Source organism: Chrysochloris asiatica, unplaced genomic scaffold (assembly GCF_000296735.1).
Source record: "Chrysochloris asiatica unplaced genomic scaffold, ChrAsi1.0 scaffold00352, whole genome shotgun sequence".
Taxonomy (NCBI): Eukaryota; Metazoa; Chordata; class Mammalia; order Afrosoricida; family Chrysochloridae; genus Chrysochloris; species Chrysochloris asiatica.
Genome location: NW_006408870.1, coordinates 2,303,219 through 2,325,945, shown reverse-complemented (window position 1 = coordinate 2,325,945; position 22,727 = coordinate 2,303,219). Strand labels below are relative to the sequence as shown.

At 41.3% G+C, this 22,727-nt stretch overlaps 1 protein-coding gene across 1 annotated transcript in view; it reads right to left on the bottom strand.

The window, feature by feature from the left end:
* SNAP47 (synaptosomal-associated protein, 47kDa) overlaps positions 1-22,727 on the bottom strand; it is a 75,717-nt gene that overhangs the window by 24,918 nt on the left and 28,072 nt on the right. Inside the window, exon 3 of the mRNA XM_006876071.1 lies at positions 8,157-8,281. Coding sequence (XP_006876133.1) covers positions 8,157-8,281 — 125 coding nt within the window. The remainder of the gene's footprint in view (positions 1-8,156; positions 8,282-22,727) is intronic.

Genomic DNA, 22,727 nt, shown 5'->3' with positions numbered 1-22,727 from the left:
TAAAGATCCATATCCTAGGCATCAGTGAGTTGAAATGGACTGATACTGGCCATTCTGAATCGGACAATCATATGGTGTGGCGTTGCAGGATAATTCACTGGACCACAAAGTAGGCTTGAACCATAAGGTAGGTGGTTCACACCCATCAATCGCTCCTCAGAAACCTATACAGAGTCGCTATGAGTTGGAACCTAATTGACAGCACTTAACAACAATAACATGGTTTACTATGCTGGAAATGACAAATTGAAGAGGAATGGTGTAGCAGTCATCATCAAAAAATATTCAAGATCTACCTTGAAGTACAATGCTGTCTGTGATAGAATAATATTCATACGTCTATAAGGAAGACCAGATTGTGGTGATTCCATACAATAAGCACTGGAGAGTGAAACAAAAGGTCTGCATTTTAAGCCCACCAGTCCCTCTGGGGAGAAAGATGAGGTTTTCTGCTCCCGTGAAGATTTAAAGCCTCAGATACCCTATACAGGGTATTTATTTATAAGTTGGAACTGACTCCACAGCATTTAACAACAACAAATAAGAAAGATTAATTAATACGACTATTATTCAAATTTACACATAGCTAAGGTTTTGTGTCAACTTGACTGGGCCAGAATTCCTAGGAGTTTTGGCTGTTGAGATGTGGTGATCCCATGGTGAAACCTAATACAGGCATAGTTAACTTTATGATGATTGGCAATGAACTGTTGTTTTTAAGTACTGTCGAGTCAGTTCTGACCCATAGCAACCCTGTATAGGGTTTCCAAGGAGTATCTGGTGAGCTTGAAACACTGACCTTGCAGTTCACACCAACTTTGCAGTCATGCATATTAACCCACAGTGCCATCAGGACTCCTGGCAATAAACAGGCACAGTTAATTTTATGATGATTGGCCATGAGTAGCCAATCAATTGAAAGGATGTTTCCTTGTAAGTGTGGCTTGCTCCCAATATAATGGACACACAAGAAAGTCTGCTCTCTTTTCTGCTAGGGACCTGGGATTCTACAACTGTGATTCATTTCTTTGGTATGAACGTCTCTTTATATATATACATACATATGGAGTTCTGGCATGGCACTGTGGGATAATGCACTGGACCACAAGGTCAGTTTGAACTGCAAGGTTGGTAGTTCAAATTCACCAGCTGCTCTTTGGAAACCCTATACAGGGGTGCTATGAGTTGGAACCAACTTGACAGCACTTAACAACAAACAACAATGTATACATATATATACACGTTTCACTGGTTTTGCTGCTCTAGAGAAACAAACCTAAGACCCACACCAGTCACTAAAGCCAGTGATGGTAAAACTAAAGAATTCTACAAACTTCTTCAGTCTGAAATTGATCAAATATTCAATCCTGATGTACTAACAATTACTGCTGATAGAAATGCAAAGGTTGGAAACGAAGAGGAAGGACCAGTCGTTGGAAAATAGGTCCTTGGTGACAGAAATGATGCTAGAGATCACATGACAGAATTTTGCAAGAACAATGACATACTCGTTGCTTTTAAACAGCATAAAAGGCAACTACCTACATAAATTGACCTCATCAGATGGAATACACAGAAATCAAACTGACGACGTTTGTGGGAAGAGATGGTGGAAACGCTCCATATCATCAGCCAAAACAAGGCCAGGGGCAGACTATGGAACAGACCATCAATTGCTCATATGCAAGATAGGCTAAAGCTGAAGAAAATGAAAACAAGTCCACAAGAGTCAAAATATGACACTGGACTTATCCCATCTGAGTTTAAAGATCATCTCAAGAACAAGTTTGATGCATTAGACTCTAATGACTAAAGGCCAAAAAGGTCTGGAATGACACAAAGAACATCATACAGGAAAAAAAGCAAAAAGGCTTTAAGAAGAAAGGGGAAAAAAATGACCAAAATGGATGCCAGAAGAATTGAGGAGGAGAAAGAGTTGAACAGAAAATTTCAAGGGCAGCTTGAGAATACAGTCAAATATTATAATGAAATGTGCATAGACCTAGAGTTAGAAAACCAAAAGGGAAGAAAGAACACAGCCAACATTTCTCAAGCTGAAATAATTGAAGAAAAAAAAATTCAAGCCTCAACTTGAAATACTGAAGGATTTTATTGGCAAAATATTGAATGATACAGAAAGCATCAAAAGAAGATGAAAGGAATATACACAGTCACTGTACCAAAAAGAAATGGTCAATGTTCAACCATTTAAAGAGGTAGCATATGATCAAGAGCCAATGGCACTGAAGTGATAAGCCCCAGGTACACTGAAGGCATTGGCAAAGAGTTCTGGGAACTGATAGAATATAATTTGAAACTTTTCAACAAACTGAGCCAGCACTGGAAGTACTCACTCATCTACGCCAAGAAATTTGGAAGCCAGCTATCTGGCCAACTTATTGGAGAGATCCATATTTGTGCCCATTCCAAAAAGAGGTGACCTAGTGGAATGTGGAAATCACTGGATAATATCATAAATATTACACATAAGTAAAATTTTTCAAAGATAATTCAAAACCAGAGGCAACAATAATCGACAAAGAACTGTCAGTGGTTCATGCCAGATTCAGACAAGGATGAATCTTGGCTGAAAGCAGAGAATACCTGGAAGATGCTTTATTGACTATTCAAAGGCTTTCAACAGTTTGGACCATGACAAACTTTGAAAAGCTTTGCAAAGATTAGGTGTTCCAGAACACTTAACTGCAGTCACAAGGAAGCTGCATATAAACCAAGAGGCAGTTGTTAGAACAGAACAAGGAGATACTGACTGGTATAAAATCAAGAAAGGAGTGCATCAGGGTTGCACTTTCACCATACATACTCAATCTGTATGCTGATCAAATAATTCAAATAGCTGGAATATATGCAGAATATTGTGGCATCAAGATTGGAGGAAGACTCATTAACAACCTACAGTATGCAGATGATACAACCGTGCTTGTTAGAAGCAAGAGGATTTAAAATACTTAGAGGTAAAGATCAAAGACCATAGCCTTTAGTATAGATTGTACCTCAATGTAAAGAAAAGAAAAATCCTGACTATTGGGTCAATAAATAACATAATGATAAATGAATAAAAGATAGACATTGTCAAAAACTTCTTTTTGCTTGAATCCACTATCAACATTCGTAGTAACAGCAGTCAAGAAATCAAAAGACATATTGCATTATGCATAAGATCTCTTTAGAGGGTTCAAGTACAAAGATGTCTACAGTGTTCAACAGCAAAGGACTAAGGTGCACCTGACTCAAGCCATGGTATTTTCAATAGACTCATACACATGTGAAAGTTGGACAATGAATAAGGAAGACTGCAAAAGAATTGATACATTTGAGTTATGCTGTTGGAGAATCATATTAAAAGTACCATGTACTTCCAGAAGATCAAACAAATCTGGGTTGGAAGAAGTACAACCAGAATGCTCCTTTGAAGACAGGATCAGGAGACTTCCTCTCTCATACTTCAGACCTGTTATCAGGAGAGAGTAGTCCCTGGAGAAGGACATCATATTTGGTAGAGTGGAGAGTTAGAGAAAAAGATGAAGACACCCAAAAGATAAACTGGCACAATGGCAGGAGCAATGGACTCAAGCATAACAATTGTGAGGATGGCACAGGACTGGCAGTGTTTTGTTTTGTTGTGCATAGAGTTGCTGTAAGTTAGAGTCGACTTGATGGCACCTAATAACATTTCAAGCTAAACATTTCAGGCTGAATGAGATTTGTTAAGCATAATTCTTTTACATAGATTAAATAAATATGAAAGAAATTATTGATTTGCTTCCTCCTATTACACAGAAGAATTAAGATCATCTTAAACTAGAGATATCAGAGAATAAGGAATAGGGAAAAGTAGAGATCTTTTCACAAGTAATGAACCTCATCATGCTTTCTGCCTTATAGAGTTATTCCAGAAAAGTTCCAGCAAACTGACTGCACAGACATGTGGAAACTGGCTCTGGCAGGCAAGGAGATAGGATTTAGATACAAAGCTACAAATAAAAGACACACACGAGAGTACTTCACAGGTCTTGGAAACCCCCTGGTCCCTCACCCCGAACACTAAGTGATATGTTAGGACAGGTGCAGTTCTTCTCCAGCATGAGCTCTGAGAGTGCAGCTTTTCCAATTAATTTTTTTCTTTACAACATTGATCAACTAGCTTTCTAATTTTTCCAGTGAAGTAAAAGATTTAGATTAAACTGAATGAATCAATTCAATGTTTCTTTTAGCTTTTGTACTTACTGTATTTAAAGATACCTCACGATGGAGGCAGAGATGGAGACATGGAGAGAGGGAGCAGCTGAGGACTCTTAATTCATGGGAAGAGAGGGACTGAGAGCCGGCGGCCAGGAGACAGACTTGAAGAATGTGCCCTTTGGTGGTGTAAATTATTATATATGCCTGATTGTTAAAAATAAAAAAAATAATAAAAAGAGCTAAAATGAATAGAGAGAAATACTGTTAACTGATGGGGATTATAATCATTGTAATGAAACAAGGTGTATGATTTGTTCAATGTAAAACTGAAGATCTGTCCTGTAAACTTTCACACAACTCACAATAAACACGTTACCTCACACAGTAAGTAGACTAAGTGCCCTAATTTATCAAATACAAAGTTAAACGAAAAAAGAAAATTTTACACACATTAGGGGAAGCATCTAGTAGAAGTCCACGGAAAAAGCAGCAATGTCTCACTGTTTCTGTTGCTAGATTCTTTAAGAGTTTTTGTATAACTGACATTAAAGATTGTGCTTTGTGGTTCTGTGAGCTTTCCTAGCCCACCCATCTACATCCGATAAACCACTAGATCAGACCATGCCATTTTCTTATCTAGCACTTTCTCAACTAAAGAAGAGGCAGGATGAAGAAATATCAAACACAGGACAAGACAGAAATGGAGATCAGGAAGTTCTGTGGAAATTTCATAGAAAACTGAAATTCCCTTAGGGAAAAGTCAAATGCTACTTTTCTTTTTTCATTTCCAACTGTATCAAATATGCGGTATCCACAGATTTAGTAAACAAAAGAGCAGCAGTTCGAAGGCAGGAAAAGTTTAACACATTAGACATAGAAATGGGTCAAGAGACTCTGCCAAACCCATCCCAGTGAATCCGATTCCTTTTCCAGCCTCCTTCCCCATCAGCCTTCCCACATCCAGTGACAGTGGACAGTCAGCACCATGGCAGACAGGGCCTGACCGCAGCCCACAGGAGTTCCGCCTGCATTCTGTGTACCCAGAGCCCACTCTTGAGGCTCAGCCCAGGAGACCACAGCACACTGTACTGACATGGGTGTCCCTGGTGAAATCATGGCAAATCTTCTCACTTAACACTCCCAATTGCAATTTAAAATCGTGGAGACATCGCATTTCAACTTAATGACTTTAATAGCATTTGCCACAAAAACCACAGCTGAATGGGGTAGGATTTTCTTGCATTTTTGTTTCCCTAGAAATTTAACTCATTCCTATCTATTCTTGAGCTTCACTGTCCACTAAAATTTCTACCCTAACTATGAAATGTGTGCTTTTACCTCTTGTGAGCTAGATTCTTCCTTGGAGGAAGAAGGAGGAAATAAATAGCTGACAAACAATGCCTGCCCCTTCCCGCTCCCCCCTACCCCCCACCCCCATACCTATTCATCACCCGTTTCCTAAGAGCTCTTCCCAGATCCATTATTCAGGATCAACACTTCCACCCAGGGCACACATCCTTATTATTTCCTAGGGAGGACAAGGTTCCATTCTCACTATTGAGGTGTTGTTATGCCCAGCACTGAACAAGATGTTTCACAGCATACTTGCCAATGACAACAGTCATTATGCTCTCACAGGGAAGATGGTGACTGACATGGCCATTGAGGAGTCTGAATTTATTAACAGTTATTTGTGCAGTCATCCTAACATCTCGCCATCCTATCACTAGCTCTTGGAAGAAGGAAGGGCATGTTGTATATGGTAGTCAACATTGGATGTTTGGTTACTGAAAGGCTCAAACTATATGGTGGTGATCAGAATTAACAGTTAAGCCAAATGAGTCAACATTTACCCAAAAGCAAAGATGAAAACACAAGGTGGTGCAGGGAAGCTAGATCAATGGAAAGAGAGCAACCAGAACAGAAATAATGAGAATGCTGATACATTGTAGAAAATGCAACCAATGCCATGGAATAATTTGTATAAAAATGGTTGAATGGGAACCTAATTTGCTATGTAAACTTTCACCTAAAACACAGTAAAATTTATATTTTTTAAATGTGAGGAGTACTCAGCATGCAGATGCTGTCTTTAAAGATGGTGGGGACCACATGGAAGGCCCTGATAGCATCCTCCATGAGTTGACAGTGACTTTCCCCACCCACTCACCCTGTTCCAACTCCAGTAAGAAAGTCAGTCCTACACCCCAACAAAACTGACTCTGACAAACTCTGAATGAGTTTAGCAATGGATTATTCTTCAAATCCTTCAAATAAGGATAATCTTTGGTTGACATCTTGATTTCACTCTTAGAAGACTCCAAGCAAAGAACCCAGTTGAGCCCCCTCAACTTCTGACCTACAGAACTGTGAGATCATAAATGGGTGTTATTTTAAACCAACAACAACAAATCAAAAGGTAAAATACCTACCTTTTCTATCAAAAAAGCTTTGTTCATATCTCAACCTTAATATAACTATGGGGTAGAGAATTAAGACAAATATCTTTATGTGAGAATAGGAGTAAGAGGTGCTCAGATCCCATCAGGCTTTTAGAATCTCTCTCGAGAACTGTCTAGTGAAATCCTGAGTAAGTTTGCCTTTACAGTACTACGGGTTGCTGTCGAGTCAACTCTGACTCATGGAGACCCCATGTATATCAGAGAACAACTGTGCTCCACAAGGTTTTCAATAGTTGACTTTTCAGAACTAGATCACCAGGCCCTTATTCTGAGGCACCTCTGATGGCACCATTCTATTAACAGCCGAGTGCACCCAGGGGCTCCTTGAAAACCCCAAAGCCAACAACATGATCTGCACCAAGTGTTTTGGAGTCAATGGACCTATCAAAAGAAGTAATTAGTAGCCTCTTGCTAGTTGCAGCAACAAAACAGCATTATTTTGTGTGTTGCCATGACTAACTATGATTCAGAAAAAAAAGTGACAAATGATGCATGTTTAAAATATTTCACCACAATGACACTCCCTCAAACTCCCCCCCCCTCCCCAAAAGGCTTAAAGGAATTTTTGCCTATGTAGACACATATAAGAATCATTTTTTAAAAAGACAAGTTTAAAAGATACAGACTTTACATTCCTCCCAATGAAAGGTGTAATATTTTATGAAGCAGTCTGTCTAGAAATGGAGCTTGAGTCTCGCTGAGCCTCCGGATCCAAACCACTGAAAGGGGAATGGGGGCTCACAGAGTGAACCTCAATATAACACACAATTTCATTTTTTCCAACAAATTCATTTTCAGGGGCAGAAAGGGAGACAGAAGGAGGCTTGTAGATTAAAAGCCACTTCAACAATGCAGCAGCCCCTATTAGAACCTAGATTTGAATAAACCAACATTTAAAAACCAACAAGAGCAACGACTAGGGAAATCTGAGCACTAATTTGATACTTAATGATACCAAGGAATTGTTTTATAAGGTGAGAGCAGTATTGTGGGTTTTACGTCTTGTTTTTAACAATTTTTATCTTTCAAAGACATATACAGAAATATTGATGAATGAAATTATATGATACCTAGATTTTTGCTTCAAAAAATCCTTAAAAAGGAAAAAGACAAAGCCATTGGACTATACAACAGCAATAGAGGTTGGAAGGATTTATGAAAATATTGTTTAAATTTCCACTTTCTGCACAGAACATAGGTAAGCCTCCATGGGAACCCTGTCCTGGTCTTGCAATCCTATATGAAATGTGCACATGGATGTGTCATCCATCAGGAAGCTCACACATTCGGAATGTGGTATTGCCCTTTCTCTCCTTTCCCCAGCTACAAGGAGCACAGCACACCAAGCTGGCATTCCAGCAGTCCCCTTAAGGGAGAGTCAAGTCTAAATAAATGGAGGGCTTGTTTTCAAGCAGGAGAGAGAAAGGAGTTGTTGCAGGAGAGGCGAGAAAGCCACATCAGCACTGGCATAGCACTGTGAATGGATGTCACCTGTCTCAGCTCTTGGGTTTCTTCCTCAGAAATGAACGGCTGGCTCATCTGTAGCTGGGTCTGCCCTCCTTCATGGCTTCCTGAGGAGGACTCACTGCGCATCACTCGGTCCATCAGTCCAGATGCTGGAATGGAGAAGCAAACAGTCACACACTGACATCTTCTGGAGAATGCAAAGAGTGCACAGATACAAGAGCCTTCAAAGCTTCACAGGAATGACAGGTAACAGTCACAGCTCTCTTCTGCCTCACAAAGTATTTTTATGCTATTGGTCTGTAGCTGTACTAGCCTGCCTGGATGGAAGCTGAGGCTAGTTATTACTTCAGTTCAGTGAGAAGGGGAGCCTGCCTGCCTGCTTTCTCACGCCACAGACTGGCCCCAAGTCTCTCAGAGAGTGCAATATTGTCAACACTCAAGATCCAATTCTATAATCAGCTCTCAGAAGAAAGGCCCTTTTCCAAAGAGTGGTCAGTGTATTTTCTGAGACAAGATGGAAGAGTATTACATGAAAGCATCACTGAATCCTGATGAAATGTACATTAAATACATTACTAGGAAATTGCAGCAAAATCTGTGCTAGTCTACAGAACTCTCAGGTTCCAGAGGCCACAGGAAGTGGCCTCACTTGCTAGTGCCAAGTGAAGCCACATGGATGAGTAGTGGCACTGCCGTGGGAGGTGAGTCAGAATGCTGCACTGTAGTCAGGCCTCTGCTGGGGGGTGATGGTGAAGAGGAGAACAGGGTGTTCTAAGGACTTAACCTGCTGCTCATTAACCATGGGTCTCCCAGAACACCTGTGAGGTGGGTAATCTCTCAAAGAGCAGAAGGGCACCTGGCAATAAATAGTGCACACAACGCACATCATGTGTGACCCTGGCTGCCTCTTTCGGTGTGCCACCTGTCCTTTATTTAAAGAGCAATGCTGGGAACCTCCTGGCTCAGATAAGTGCATCAATTAAAGTCTACCATTTGCTTTGCTCCATAATACAGATCACTCCAGATATTCAACAGTAGTCATACTGATTTATTGGGATGCTGAGGGTCAACAGTGTGGGTGATAGCACCAGCTCCTCCAATCTGCCTCCTCTGATTGATTAGGATGGGGCAAGTGACCTCAAATATCCTTCCCAGGTTCCTTCAGGTCCTGAGTAACCCACTGCCAGTAAGTTGATTCTGACTATAGCGACCCTAGATAGGTTTTTCAACCTACATGTTTACGGGAACAGACAGCCTCATCTCACTTGGAGAGCAGCTGGTTTAAACTGCCTTGTGGTTAGCAATCCAGTGCTTATCCTACAACACCACCAGGGCTCCTTTAACCCCTGAGATCTAAATAAAAGGTCCAATTGCCAATGCCTTTCGTAATTTTATCATTGTTGTTGTTGTTAAGTGTCATCGACTTGGTTCCAACTCACAGTGACCCTGTATAAAGTTTCTGAGGAGTAACTGGTAGGTTTGAACTGCCACATTTACGGTTCAAACTGACCTTTCTGTGCATTCTTCTGCATCATCACACCAGGTCTCCTCATTTTATCATAGCTGGATAAAATTTAGCAACTTGGAAATAACTGTTGTACGTAAGATTTAAAAAAAGGAAATACATCTAAAGGTCAAAGTTGTTGCTGGGCCTAAAAGGCAGCAGCCAACGTGGTGAGCTGCCCAAGCACCTGACCACACAACCTTCCTTGGCTTCTTCTTAAGGGAAGAGACCAGCCACCTCCAAACACACACAGCATCAAGTTTCTTAAAGTAATTCTTAAACATTAAATGTTCTCAAATGCAGGCTAGGATAGGTTGAAGAAAGCAGGTTACCTGGGGATCCTGAAGCAGAAACAGATGGAGGTGAGATGGAGAGAGTTCTGAAGCCTGGATAAGTGGACCAAGAACTGGGTATAAGTGAGACCCCAGGGTTCCAGCATAGCTGATTGCCGGGAGGCTCTTATGCTGAGAGAGCAGTCGCCATAAACCCTGTGTCCCCCGGGAAGGGTGGGTCTGTACTGGAGCAGCCTTCACACCTTTAAACTATGACCCATTATATGTGAACCAGTATACCCTTGAACGCATCTCAAAGTGTTACATGGTTTTAAATGATCTAAAATTCCTAACTAAAATGTTAGATGATCAAATGCACTTTCCTAAAACTATCAACAATAGAACATTGTCAGAGGGCAAGTTGGAAGGCATCACAGCAAAACTAGAAGAAAATTATTAGCTGAAAGGATAGGCTGACTGTGGAGCAAGAAATAATTGTTCACATTAATTTGATAGTAAAATCTGCATTCATCTTCCTAGTTACTTGTAGTTCCTGTGCCTCCCTCACTTAGCCCTCATCCTCCTTTCTCCCTTTGCCCTGGTCCCATTAGAAACCCTGCTCTACCACTGGTCCTCTCCTCTGCTCTCTGCATCCCTCTCTCGGATGAGCTGACATTTGTGCAGGGTTTCCCTAGGTGCTATCTGGTTTGGAAATTAACTATGTACTGTCTTATGAAACCTCCTCTACCACTGTGCTGGCATTTCAGTTTTCACACTTTTGCATGTTAACTTGCTTGGAATGGTATTATTTATTTTTCAGCATCTTCTCAAGCTGGGATCTCCTCATCTAAAATACAAGTCTATTAAGAGCAAGCTCCACATCTGATTCACATTTGTGTCCAGTACTGTGCTTTCCTGTCATTTTTATTTCAACACCTAAAGAGAGAGGCATACTATTTTTGGATTTTTTAATAAATGGGACTTTACTTTAGTAACCCAAAAGTCAAAATAGAGAATTTTTTTGTTCCTGGATTTTCCTTTAAAAAAAACAAAACAAGCAACTATATTAAGTCAGGGTTTTGCTTTGTCTCTTTCAAAACAAGCACAGGTCAACTGGGATTCTATTTAAATTTACAATATTTCTTCCATTTCAGTACTCTATATTGATACTGAGCTGCTGACTCCGTTATCTGAATGTTTTAATATGCCTTCTGAAAAGAATAGTTTGGTTCAGTATAGGATGGGTTTTGTTTTGTTTTCCCCCAGTCTTGAATCATTAATAATCTCAGTTATACAAAATAAGCATAAGTTGTTCAAGCAGAGAGGGAACTTAGGATGATCTCATTTTCTGGGAATCTGGAGCAGGCAGAGAGGAGGGCCTGAGCAAGGGCACAGGCCGGGCAGAGGCAGCTGCCCTGCCCTGTGCTGGGTTGCAGAGCACTCCCAAGCTTAACCCTCAGAGACAAAGAGTGGTACCACTGCGTGACAGTCTACTGTAGGTGTAAAAGGTACCTCCCCACTTCATGGAAGCTGCAGAGAAAAGACTACCACCAGCTTGTCCTACAAGCAGAAGGTTTGGTCTTGGTTCGAGGCTTCTAACCTCATAACCACCAGCAAAATCTCTGTCCTTTGCCGTAGGCTTCAAATTCCTCACCTGTCAAACAGGGAAATACCTACTCTACCCAGAGGGAAACCCAGGTTTTTGAAGCCTAAAGTTCACACAATTGAGGATGTTGTTATCATTAAGTGCCACTGAGTCAGTTCCAACCCATAGCGACTCTGTATAGGGTTTCCAAGGAGCAGCAGGTGAGCTTGAACCACTGACCTTGCGATGCAAACCAACTCTGCAGTCCAGCGCATTAACCCACAGCACCACACCAGGACACACATATATATTCTCTCTCTCCCTCCCCTGTAGGATAAGCACTCAACCACAAGGTTGGTTTGAGCTATGAAGCTGGTGGTTCAAATTCACCGGTTGCTTCTCAGAAACCCTATACAGGGTCAGTATATATTAGAACTGACTCAACAGCACTTAACTATAACAATATATACATATGTGGACTTCTGGTGTGGCTCCGTAGGATCAGCACTGGACTGCAAACTACAAGGTCGGCAGTTCAAACCCACCAGCTGCTCCTAGGAAATACTACAAAGGGTTACTGTGAGTCAGAACCAACTGGATAACACTTAATAATCACAAAACAACTGTATATATATATATAGATAGCTAGATATAGATAGATATATATATATAGAGAGAGAGAGAGACTATACAAACATATATACAAAACTAAGAACACAAATATAAATACAAAATGCCTACTCTGCTCAACAAAAGGGAAGTGTGATAGAAACCAAAATGGCAGGAGGCAGTAGTCTCAGTCTGCCAGGACGGAGAACTGGGCCACCAGCCCCACATCTGCCAAAGCAGAAGCTGCTCGAACCTCACTCACAAGAGCCCTTCCAAGTCCTTCCACTCATTAGGACATCCAAGCTATGTGCCATATATTCTTGTAAATTTCCAAAGGTAACTGGTTTATTTCTAAAAGTGCATAAGTGCAGTCATTTTTCTCTGAGATGGTAACAGACAGCAAATAATGAAGATAAAAATCAATAAACAAAACCCTTGAAATATACTATTTGAGAAGGTATATCATCGTTTTGGTCTTCTCCCAAAATTCATAACTCTAGTCTAATTATGAAAAACATCCACAAATCCCAATGGAGAGAGAGCCAACAAAATATCCAACTAGTCCTCCCTAAAATTCTCAAGGTCATCAAAACCCAGGGAAGCCTGAGAATCCCAGGGAGACATGGCAACTAAGTGGAATGTGGGACAGAAAATGGACATCCTGTCAAAACCTAGAAAATCTGAATAAAAGTATGGCCTTAAGTTAATAATAACATATCAATCTAGACTCCTGAGTTGTAACAATGTACCTCACTGATGTGTGGTTTTAACAATGGGGAAGCTGTTCTGTCTTCAAAACTTTTTCTAATATCTGCAATATTCTAAAATAAAAAAAGTAATTTTGAAAGCCCTGGTAGCGTAGTGGGTTATGAGCTGGACTGCTAACCGCAATGTCAGTAGTTTGAATTTACCAGTTGCTTTAAGATGGTGGCACACAACCACCACTACCACACACAAAAAGAGCAATTTGTTACTGCCCTTCCCTGAGGCAGAACACCTTTCTTCCATCTCCCTCCTTGCACCTGAAGCTCATGGTCTTTTCCTACCAGTCAGTAGGTCAGCAAGGTCAAGGGGTGAGAGAAGTTGGGTAGAAAGGGTAGTAACTGGATTATTCTGGTGCCTGGAACATATTCAAACTCTTACTGATGAAGGCACTTATATTTTGAGATATCTATTTTTATAAGACTTTTTTAAATTGTCCAACATAAGGTTAGAACTTGAAATCTGAAATAAAACTGCTTTAAGTACATAGCCAATTTGCTTTACTATCTCTGCTCCTTAACAGTCAGACTTGGTATTTGTCTTAAAGTTAAAGTGTACAATTCTGGTAAGTCTGCGTATTTATAATAAATACAGGAAATGTTTATTACTGGAGATGGATGGTGGTATCAGCTATAGTTACCCTACCTGAGGACAGAACAAGCAGCAAGTACAAGCTGAACCATATATAAGGGAGAATTTTTTAACAATGCAGTTACAAGTTGGGAAGATTGGGTTTTAAACTATCTTTGAACATAAGGCAAAATATGGGATGTGGCAAAGTGTAAGAGCATCGCAAAGTTGGGGGTTAGGCTGTTGACAGAATCATGGGAGTTTACAGATGGGAAGGAAGCCTCAGTGATCTTTGACATAAACATATATTTTACAGAAAAGAAAACCAAGGTTCAAGGTGAGGGGGCTGTCTTGGGTAATTCACTCAGCTGGCCCAAGGGCAGGACTGGAATCAGAACTTGATCCAAGTCCTTTCCAAACCTACCCCTCTACAAGATACCATATTTCCCTCTGCATTTACTGTGAGACATGGAGACAACCACACTATCCACAGGTGCTCCTCAGTCATGAGAATCAGAGGGACATGGGATGAGTCCACACTGTCCAACTGTGGTGCCGCTTCTACCATGGGGGCCTGTGGAGGACAAGAAGAAGGTCACATTGTCCCATGGACCTTTGATTCATGTGCTCCAAGTTCCTCTTCTCCCATTTAGCAAGCTGAGTATCAGTGTTGCCTATGCCAGCTACACAAGACTATGCCTCACCTCCAGCACTTTATCGGTACACACTACATTTGATTACAATAGGTCTACAGGTGTGGCCACATAGGATGAGTACTCAACTTTAAAGTCAGTGGTTCGAATTAACCAGCCACTCCTCAGAAATTCTATATACGGTCACTGTGAGTTGAAACTAATTTGATGGCACTTAACAAGGAGCTCTGGTAGCGTAGTGGTTACAAATCAGGCTGCGAACTGCAAGGTCAGCAGTTTGAAACTAGCAGCTGCTCCGTGGAAGAAAGATGAGACTTTCTGCTCCCGTAAAGATTTACAGCCTCATAAACCCTGTTCAGGGTCGCTATGGGTCAGAACTGACTCGACAGCACTTAACAACAACAACAAAACAACAACACAGAAAGCATAAGGAGCTCTGGTAGTATAGTGTATTACAAAATAGGCTGCTAACCACAAGTCAGCAGTGTGAACCTAGCAGCTGCTTCTTCTGTGGTGGTAGTGACAGGGGTGGTTGTGTGCTACCAAGTCAGTTCTGATTCATAGCAAGCTTGCACAGGATTCCTGAGGCAGTAAATTTTTATGGGAGCAGAAATCCTCATCTTCCTTGCACAGAATGGCTGGTAGATTCAAACTGCTGACCTTGTGATTAGCAGTCCATCTCATGATCCACTACGCTACCAGAGCTTCTGAAGTTTTCTGTGGTGGTGGTAGTGGTGGTTGTGAGTCACGGAGTTGGTTCCGACCATTGGTGACCCTGTATAAGGTTTCCGAGGCTATAAATCTTTATGGAAACAGAAAGCCTCATCTTTCTCCTGCAGAATGGCTAGTAGTTTCGAACTGCTGACCTTGAGATTAGCAGCCTAACTCATAACCACTACACTACCAAAACTACTATAATCAAATATATTATGGATGGACTGGTGTCCTGGTGTGGCGCTCTAGGATAAGGACTGGACTGCTAACCAAGAGGTTGGTAGTTCAAACCCACCAGTCACTCCTCCTCGGAAACCCTATACAGGCGCCCCATGAATTGTAATTTGTTGTTGTTGTGAACTGCTGTTGAGTCAGTTCCGACCCATAGCGACCCTGTATAGGGTTTCCGAGGAGCAGCTGGTGAACTTGAACCACCGACCTTGCAGTTCAAACAGATTTGCAGTCTGGTACATTAACCCACAGCACCACACCTCAATGACAATTAACAACAATGCAAACTAGAAACCTATTTAGGCAAATACTGGGTCAAGTGTTACTAGACTGCCATCTTGTGGCCATACATTATACTGTTGTTGTTAAATGACCTCATGTGGATTCCAACACTCTTAGCGACCCTGTATAGGGTTTCTAAGGCTGTAAATCTTTGTAAGAGCAGAAAGCCTCATCCCCTTTCCGCAGAGTGGCTGGTGTGCTCAAACCGCAGATATTGCAGTTTGTAGTCAAGTGCTTATTGTACAGAGCTACCCCACTCCCATACTAAAAGATTAATAAATCTGAGGTGTCTCCCCACTCCCCCTCAAAAAAAAAAAAATGTTCTCCCATGCAAACTATCACACAATTCACAATAAATCATTAAAAAAAAAAAAAAAAAAAATTGTGGTTTCGATCTCCACTGCTTCTGCAGAACTTCCAGAAGATGTGGTTCTGGCAAAGGCATCATTCTGTACTCCTCCCTGTAATCCCCAACTCCAATAAAACAGCAGTAACAAGGGTGATATTGAGAAATACATTCTGGGAATGAGCTTCTACATGTTTGTTGTTGCTGTTGTTAAGTGCTGTCTCATTTCCGACTCATAGCAACCCTGTGTAGCGTTTCCAAGACTGTAAATCTTTACAGGAACAGAAATTCTCATCTTTCTCTCATGGAATGAAGGGCTGATGGGTTCGAATCACCGACCTAGTGGTTAGTTTCTAGCAAATTAAATACTACTTCTTACATAAAATTTAGCATGTTGGCTTCTTCCAAATATATGACCACTTAGCTAAAAGCATGCAGTAACTGTGTCCCCAACCATACACCCCTTCTCCCTACTCCTTGCCCCAGGCTTGGCAGGCATTACTAGTGGTGACACCTCCTGGTAAATTTAGATTCATACTCACTCCAGGTAGTCCTACCAAGGCAGGAAAACTCACCTATCATGCTGGGTATGATCTAACTCATTCCAGGGACAAAGAAATGATCACTGTGATGGTCCGTTTTGTGGGTCACTGTGACTACACTACCCAGCTCCAGGAATTCAATCAGACACCCTCTAGGTGTTGTCAAGGTATTTTGTAGATGAGAGGAGAGCTTCTGATCCGTTGACTTTCAGCAAGGGAGATTATCCTCGATAATCTGGCCATGTCTGACTCAATCCATTGAAAGACTTTAGGAACAGAATTGAGGTTACCCTGAGAATCAATCAATTCCGCCTGTGGAATGCAGCTTCAGCCCCTGCCTAAGAGTTTCCAGTCTGATTTCTGTAATTCTTATATAATTCAGACTTGCCTATCCAGCCCTCACAATCATGTAAACAAACTCCTTGCAACCAATGTTTTTTATATTGCCATCTAATTGATTCTGACTCCTAGTGACTCTGTATAGGGTTCCTGAGGCTTTTTAATCTTTGCTGGAATAGAAAGCCTCATCTTTCTCTGAGCAGAAAGTCTCAACTTGCTCCCACAGAGCACTAGCACGTTCAAACCTTGAGGTTATCAGTCCAGTGTTTATCATATGGGGCCACTGCACAGCCGTAGAGTTGGTTCCAACTCATAGGGTTTCCAAAGAGTGGCTGGTGAGTTTGAACCTCTGGTCTTGCAATGCAAACTAACCTTGCAGTCCAGCGCAGTCCTGGTGTGGTACTGTAGGATAAGCACTAGACTAACTGCAAGGTCAGTTGTTCAGACCCACCAGCCACTCCTCAGAAACGCTATACAGGGTCACTATGAGTTAGAACTGACTCAACAGCATTTAATAACAACAGGTTCAGTTGCTTTGGTTGAATGTTGAACGTTAATTCCCAAATTCCCAAAGAGGTATTTACCCTTCATAAAGGCACACATGCCCCCAGGCCACTTTCTTTAGTCCAGTCCACAAGACCCTCTAGATCAAAGGACAGTTCGGTTGAGGGATTACTGAGTGAGATATGGGATTGTCGCCAATATCTGCTTTTCTCCAGGCTACTCTTTTGCATTTGGGCTCTAAGGACAAGCAAGGTACAACGACATTTCCTTCTCCTCAGGTCTAAAGCTCTATGTCACACATGTCATGTTCAGCATTTGCCACCTCATGATTATGTCCATGTGTTCTCTTTGAAGCTGCCAAGCCTGCCACAAGAACCACAAACATGGAAGCTACTCAGTAAATATTAACTATAAGCTCCATAAGAATAAGAGTTGTGGTCTCTGTTTTGAGGATTATATTTTCATGCACCATGAAATGTGACACAAGGTGAATTCTCAGGAAGTTTCAATGAGCAAACCATTGACAGAGCACCGCACCTGGTTCCATGTTTGGATTCTTGTCTCTTGCTGCTAAGACCTCTGACAGGAAGAAAACAGTAGTGTGGGGGTGATTCAAGCAATGATTTGGGACATCAGAGTGGCTGTCACAGGCTGCACTCAGCAGACGACCCTTTCCTGAAATATCAGGTTCTTCGTATCACTGTTAATAACGCTTAAAGTTGACAGGCACAGCATCCCCTGCTGTCAACGTCAGAATTCTGTCTTGAGTTAGATACCAAAGAAAAATCTGGAAATGCCAAATTGTATGCTTTTACATTAAGTTTTTAAATCAATGCTTCCAACATTCTGATACTAAAGGGATCAGACTTGTTATCAAAATTTCCTTTAAAAGATGAAGAGATCTGGTTTTGGTGGCAGCAGAGACAGAGCCAGGTAGGAAAGGCTCCATAGGGGAGGGATTGAAAACCCAGAGAAGCTGCGCTCACGGAACAATACCAGAGTTCTGGATCTAGCATAAGGTCCAGGGCATTAGTTTCCCGCACACGCAAGTGGAAAAAATCATGAAATAAAGGAAAATACTGTGAATTAGGAATTGCTTGAGACGGGACTCCCTCTGCAGCCACCCCGCCAGGGCCAAGTTCAGAGGGCAAGGCTACAACCAGACCGGCACAGGGAACTAGTGCTAAAAACAGTGCAGTGACATTTGCAAAAGGAGGTGCGGGGGATTCTACACATTTTTTCCTCCTCTTCCCTGTCGCTCCTTCTTTGCCCAGCCCAGATGCCTTCATGTGGGTGGGAGCGACCCCCCAAAAAAAGTCCAGAGTCCAGAGCCCAGAGCTGAGCCCACAGTTTTCCCACGGCACAGTGAGGAAGAGCTTGGTAGCTGCTTATGACATCAGCCTTGGGGTCGATTCCCTAAAATTAACTTGTGCAGGACCTTTTACTCCAGCCTATCTAGCAAGGAAAAAACAAGCAGGCCCATCAAGCCCGACAGACAAACCATATGAACAATCTGTAAAACCCCAACATAAAAAGACGCAACTATCTTAAGAATTATGCTGTGCACACGCAGATACCTAACTGACCCTCAGAGACAAAAATAGGAGACTATCTTTCTCCCATTAACTTCTCAATATCTATCTGTGCACCTCTACAGTGGTAACTAGAGGAGGGGCCTGAGCGTGCAGACACCCCCACCCTCTACTTGAGGCTTCTACATTGCACACACCTGCCTGTGTAGTAAGGCGACTGGACAGTTGGCCACAGTTTTATTTTTGTTTCAAAGTGGTGGTTTTTGTCTCTGTTTTTATATTGCTTCTGCATCTGGTCCTTTTGATCACACATTTTTTTTTCCTGGAGGTGGGAGTTTTTTCTCCTTACGTTTCCCAAGAAGAGACAGAAATTATGACCATATAACCAAGCTACAAGCATACCCCATAATATTCCACCATTGAAACAAGAGTCAATAATAGCTAATAAGCATTACATACGAAAAGGGAAGCCTATCTCCTGATCATATCCACCAGGAGACATCCAGTAAGCTTAATAACACAACAGCAAACATCTATTTAAGCAATAAAACCCCACAAAACTACTGGAAATGATGAACAAAAAACAACAAAATATATCAAAACATGTCCAAAAGTAGAAAGGAATAACTGAGACAAATGAGCTGGAGACAGACAAAGGCTCCCCAGAAGATGAAGAGCAGGTTTTGGATTTGCCTGTGAAGGAATTCAGAAGAATGATATGGAAACAAATTCAAATGATCCAAAAACAGGTGGAGGAAAACAAGGAAGAAGTCAGGAAAGTACTACAAGAGCAATCAAACAAGGTTGATATTGCACTGGAAACAATTCAAAACTTACAAAAAGAGGTCCGAATGATTAATAATAAAATATCAGAAATGGGCAATTCAATGAAAGGGGAAAGGAGCAGAAGAGAAGAGCTGGAAGACAAATCTCTCAATACTGCTAAGATAGAAGAGCAAGCAGAAAAAGGATAAAAAAAAATCTGAAGAGAGTTTAAGATTCATGCTAGATAACATGAAGAGGAACAACTTAATAATTACTGGCATTCCAGGGCAGAAAGTATCACACAAGTCCACAGAGGAGATAGTTGAAGTGCTTCTGGAAGAAAATTTCCCTAACATCTTGAAAGATGAGAACATAAATATTCAAGACACAGAACGTACCCCAGGTAAGATAGACCCCCAAAAGATAATACCCAAGACATATCGTAATCAAGCTCTCCAAAATCAAAGACAAGGAGAGAGTCCTAAAAGCGGCCAGGGAAAAGAGAAGTGTCACTTACAAAGGCAAGCAAATCACATTAAATTCTGAATTCTCAGCAGAAAACATGCAGGCAAGAAGGCAATGGGGAGACATATACAAAACTCTAAAAGAAAAAAAAAAAAAATGCCAACCGTCCTCTCAGTGCAAATCCTCTTCCAAGACTATGATGCAATGGAAATACACGCTCTGATTGGCGACCACGCATGTCACCCATAAAGACAAGTGACCGAAGAACATTAATGAAGAGGCAAGCTAAGCCCTGCATCGTTCAGCAGACTACTGTGAACCCGGGTGGAGACCTGGTCAGCCAGCAGTGAGGCAAGACCTGGGGACTCATGGGCTCAGAGTCAGTGACACAGCCACAGAGGACTAGAGTGGAGAGCAAAGTGACCAGCTGATAAGAAGAGGGCAGACAGAAGCAAGAACACCCACACTTGCAGATGATACCCACTTGACCTGGTATCAATGACTGGATGAACCAAGCTCAACCCGAAGAAGAAAGAAGAGGGGGGAAAAAAAAAAAGTGCCATCTGATACAACTTGATAAACTTGACCTGCACCTATAAATGTAGTAGCTCAAAAGAGGAAACAAATCCCTGCTCCAAGAATTATTCCCATCCCCTCCACACAGAGAGTAGATAGGGATGTGCAACTTGAACACTGGCTACCCAAAATGGGGGAGGAATACAAAGGCAAGAAGTGACTGGCTTGCAAGCTTTCAAGAGGTAACCTAGATCCACAGGGCGGGGAGGCTGGTAGAGTCTCCAGGGAGTACTATCCAACCTGTCTAGGAAGGGCTGATGAATTGAAATGCAGATGGGTCTCTTGTGATGCAGTGGTGAATAATTGTTACCAGGACTGATTGTGAGGACTGGAAATGTAAAGGTGGATATTTTATAGCAAGGAAGGGAGTGACTACCTTTTCAGTCTAGGAGCGGAGGGCCCTGGGACCATCAATGGAGAAGAGAGGAGAGCGGGACCCCACCCAGAGAAGCAGTGAGGCCTGAGATGGAGATAGAGAGGATGATGTAAAGAGATGGAGTGGCTGGGGACTTGGGATCCAGAGAGGGAAAGGGACTGTGTGCTGAGGACCGTGGGGGGTTGGAGCGGGCTTGCAGGGTATACCCTTTGGTTGGGTGATGATGCATGGACGGGATGATAACTATGGCAATGCAACAATGTATGATAGAATGAATATAAAACTAATGTTCCCCCATGTAAAATATCACACAATACACAATAAAATATTTATTTAAAAAAAAACAAAAACTGCCAACCAAGAATCATCTATCCAGCAAAGACTATCACTCAAATACAATGGTGCAATCAAAACATTCCAGGATAAACAGAATCTAAGCGATTTTGTCAAAACCAATTCAGCACATCAAAACATCCTAAAGGGAGTTCTTTGGACTGAAAACCAAGAAGAACAGACAACAACCAGAGATTGACAGATGTGGCAACACCACCTGAAATTCAGTCGACAGCATAGTTCAGAACAGACCAAAACTAAAACAATGAATTCAAAGGAACTGGGAGGTCAACCAAAGATCAAAATAATATCAATGTCAAAGAAGGGGTAAATGTAGGAAGAGAGATCCAGGTGATGTCGATGTCAGGTAGATAACAGGATACAATAGATTCTTTTAAATGGAGAGAAAAGTTAATAGACTATAAGGTAACCCCAAAGAAAGTTAATACTTCACAATTTACCATGAAAATGAACTTCTAAGAAGAATAAGGAAACAGCAAAACTAAGAAGAAACCGACAAGAAATAGCACAAAAAACACAAACTTAGCACAAGAAGGCAAGCAGAACAAAGGGAATGAACAGCACAACCAAAAAATTAATATAATGGCAGGAATTAATTCATACCTATCGATAATTACATTGAATGTCAATGGATTGAATGCACCAGTGAAGAGACAGAGAATGGCAGGTTGGATAAGAAAACAAGACCCTTCAATATGCTGCCTGCAAGAGACATACCTTAAACACAAAGACAAAAAGAGACTAAAAGTTGAAGGATGGAAAAAAAAAAAACATACCATGCTAACTGCAACAATAAACAAGCACAAGTGCCAATTCTAATCTCCGATAAAGTAAACTTTAAGACAAAAACCAGCATAAGAGATAAAGAAGGACACTATCTCATGATCAAAGGGTCAACTGAGCAAGACCATAATAAATATCTACGCTCCCAATGAAAAAGCACCAAGATATATGAAGCAAACCTTATTAGAATTAAAGAAAGAAATAGATAAATCTACAATTATAGTGGGAGATTTTAACATACCACTTCTGAAAAGGGACAGAACAACCAGAAAGAAACTCGATAAAGTTACAGAGGAACTAAACAGCACAATCAACCAACTTGACCTCATAGACGCGTACAGAGCATTCAACCCAACAACAGCACAACATAATCTCTTCTCCAGTGCACATGGAACATTCTCCAGAATTGACCATGTGTTAGATCACTAAGCAAGCCTCCATAAATTTACAAACATCAAAATATTACAGAGCATCTTTTCAAACCACAATGCTATAAAACTAGAAATCAACAACAACAAGACTAAGGAAATAAAGTCAAATATGTGGAAACTGAACAACACCCTGCTGAATAGCGACTGGGTAAAAGAAGAAATTAAACGTGAATTCATAAAGTTCCTAGAATCAAATAAGAATGAAAACACAACATACCAAAATCTTTGGGACACGGTAAAAGTGGTGCTGAGAGGACAATTTATTGTGATAAATGTGCACATCCAAAAAGAAGAAAGAACCAAAATTAACACATTAACACAGCATCTCCAACAATTAGAAACTGACCAACAGAGGGAACCTACAGCCATCAAAAGAAAAATAATAAAGAGCAGAAGTAAA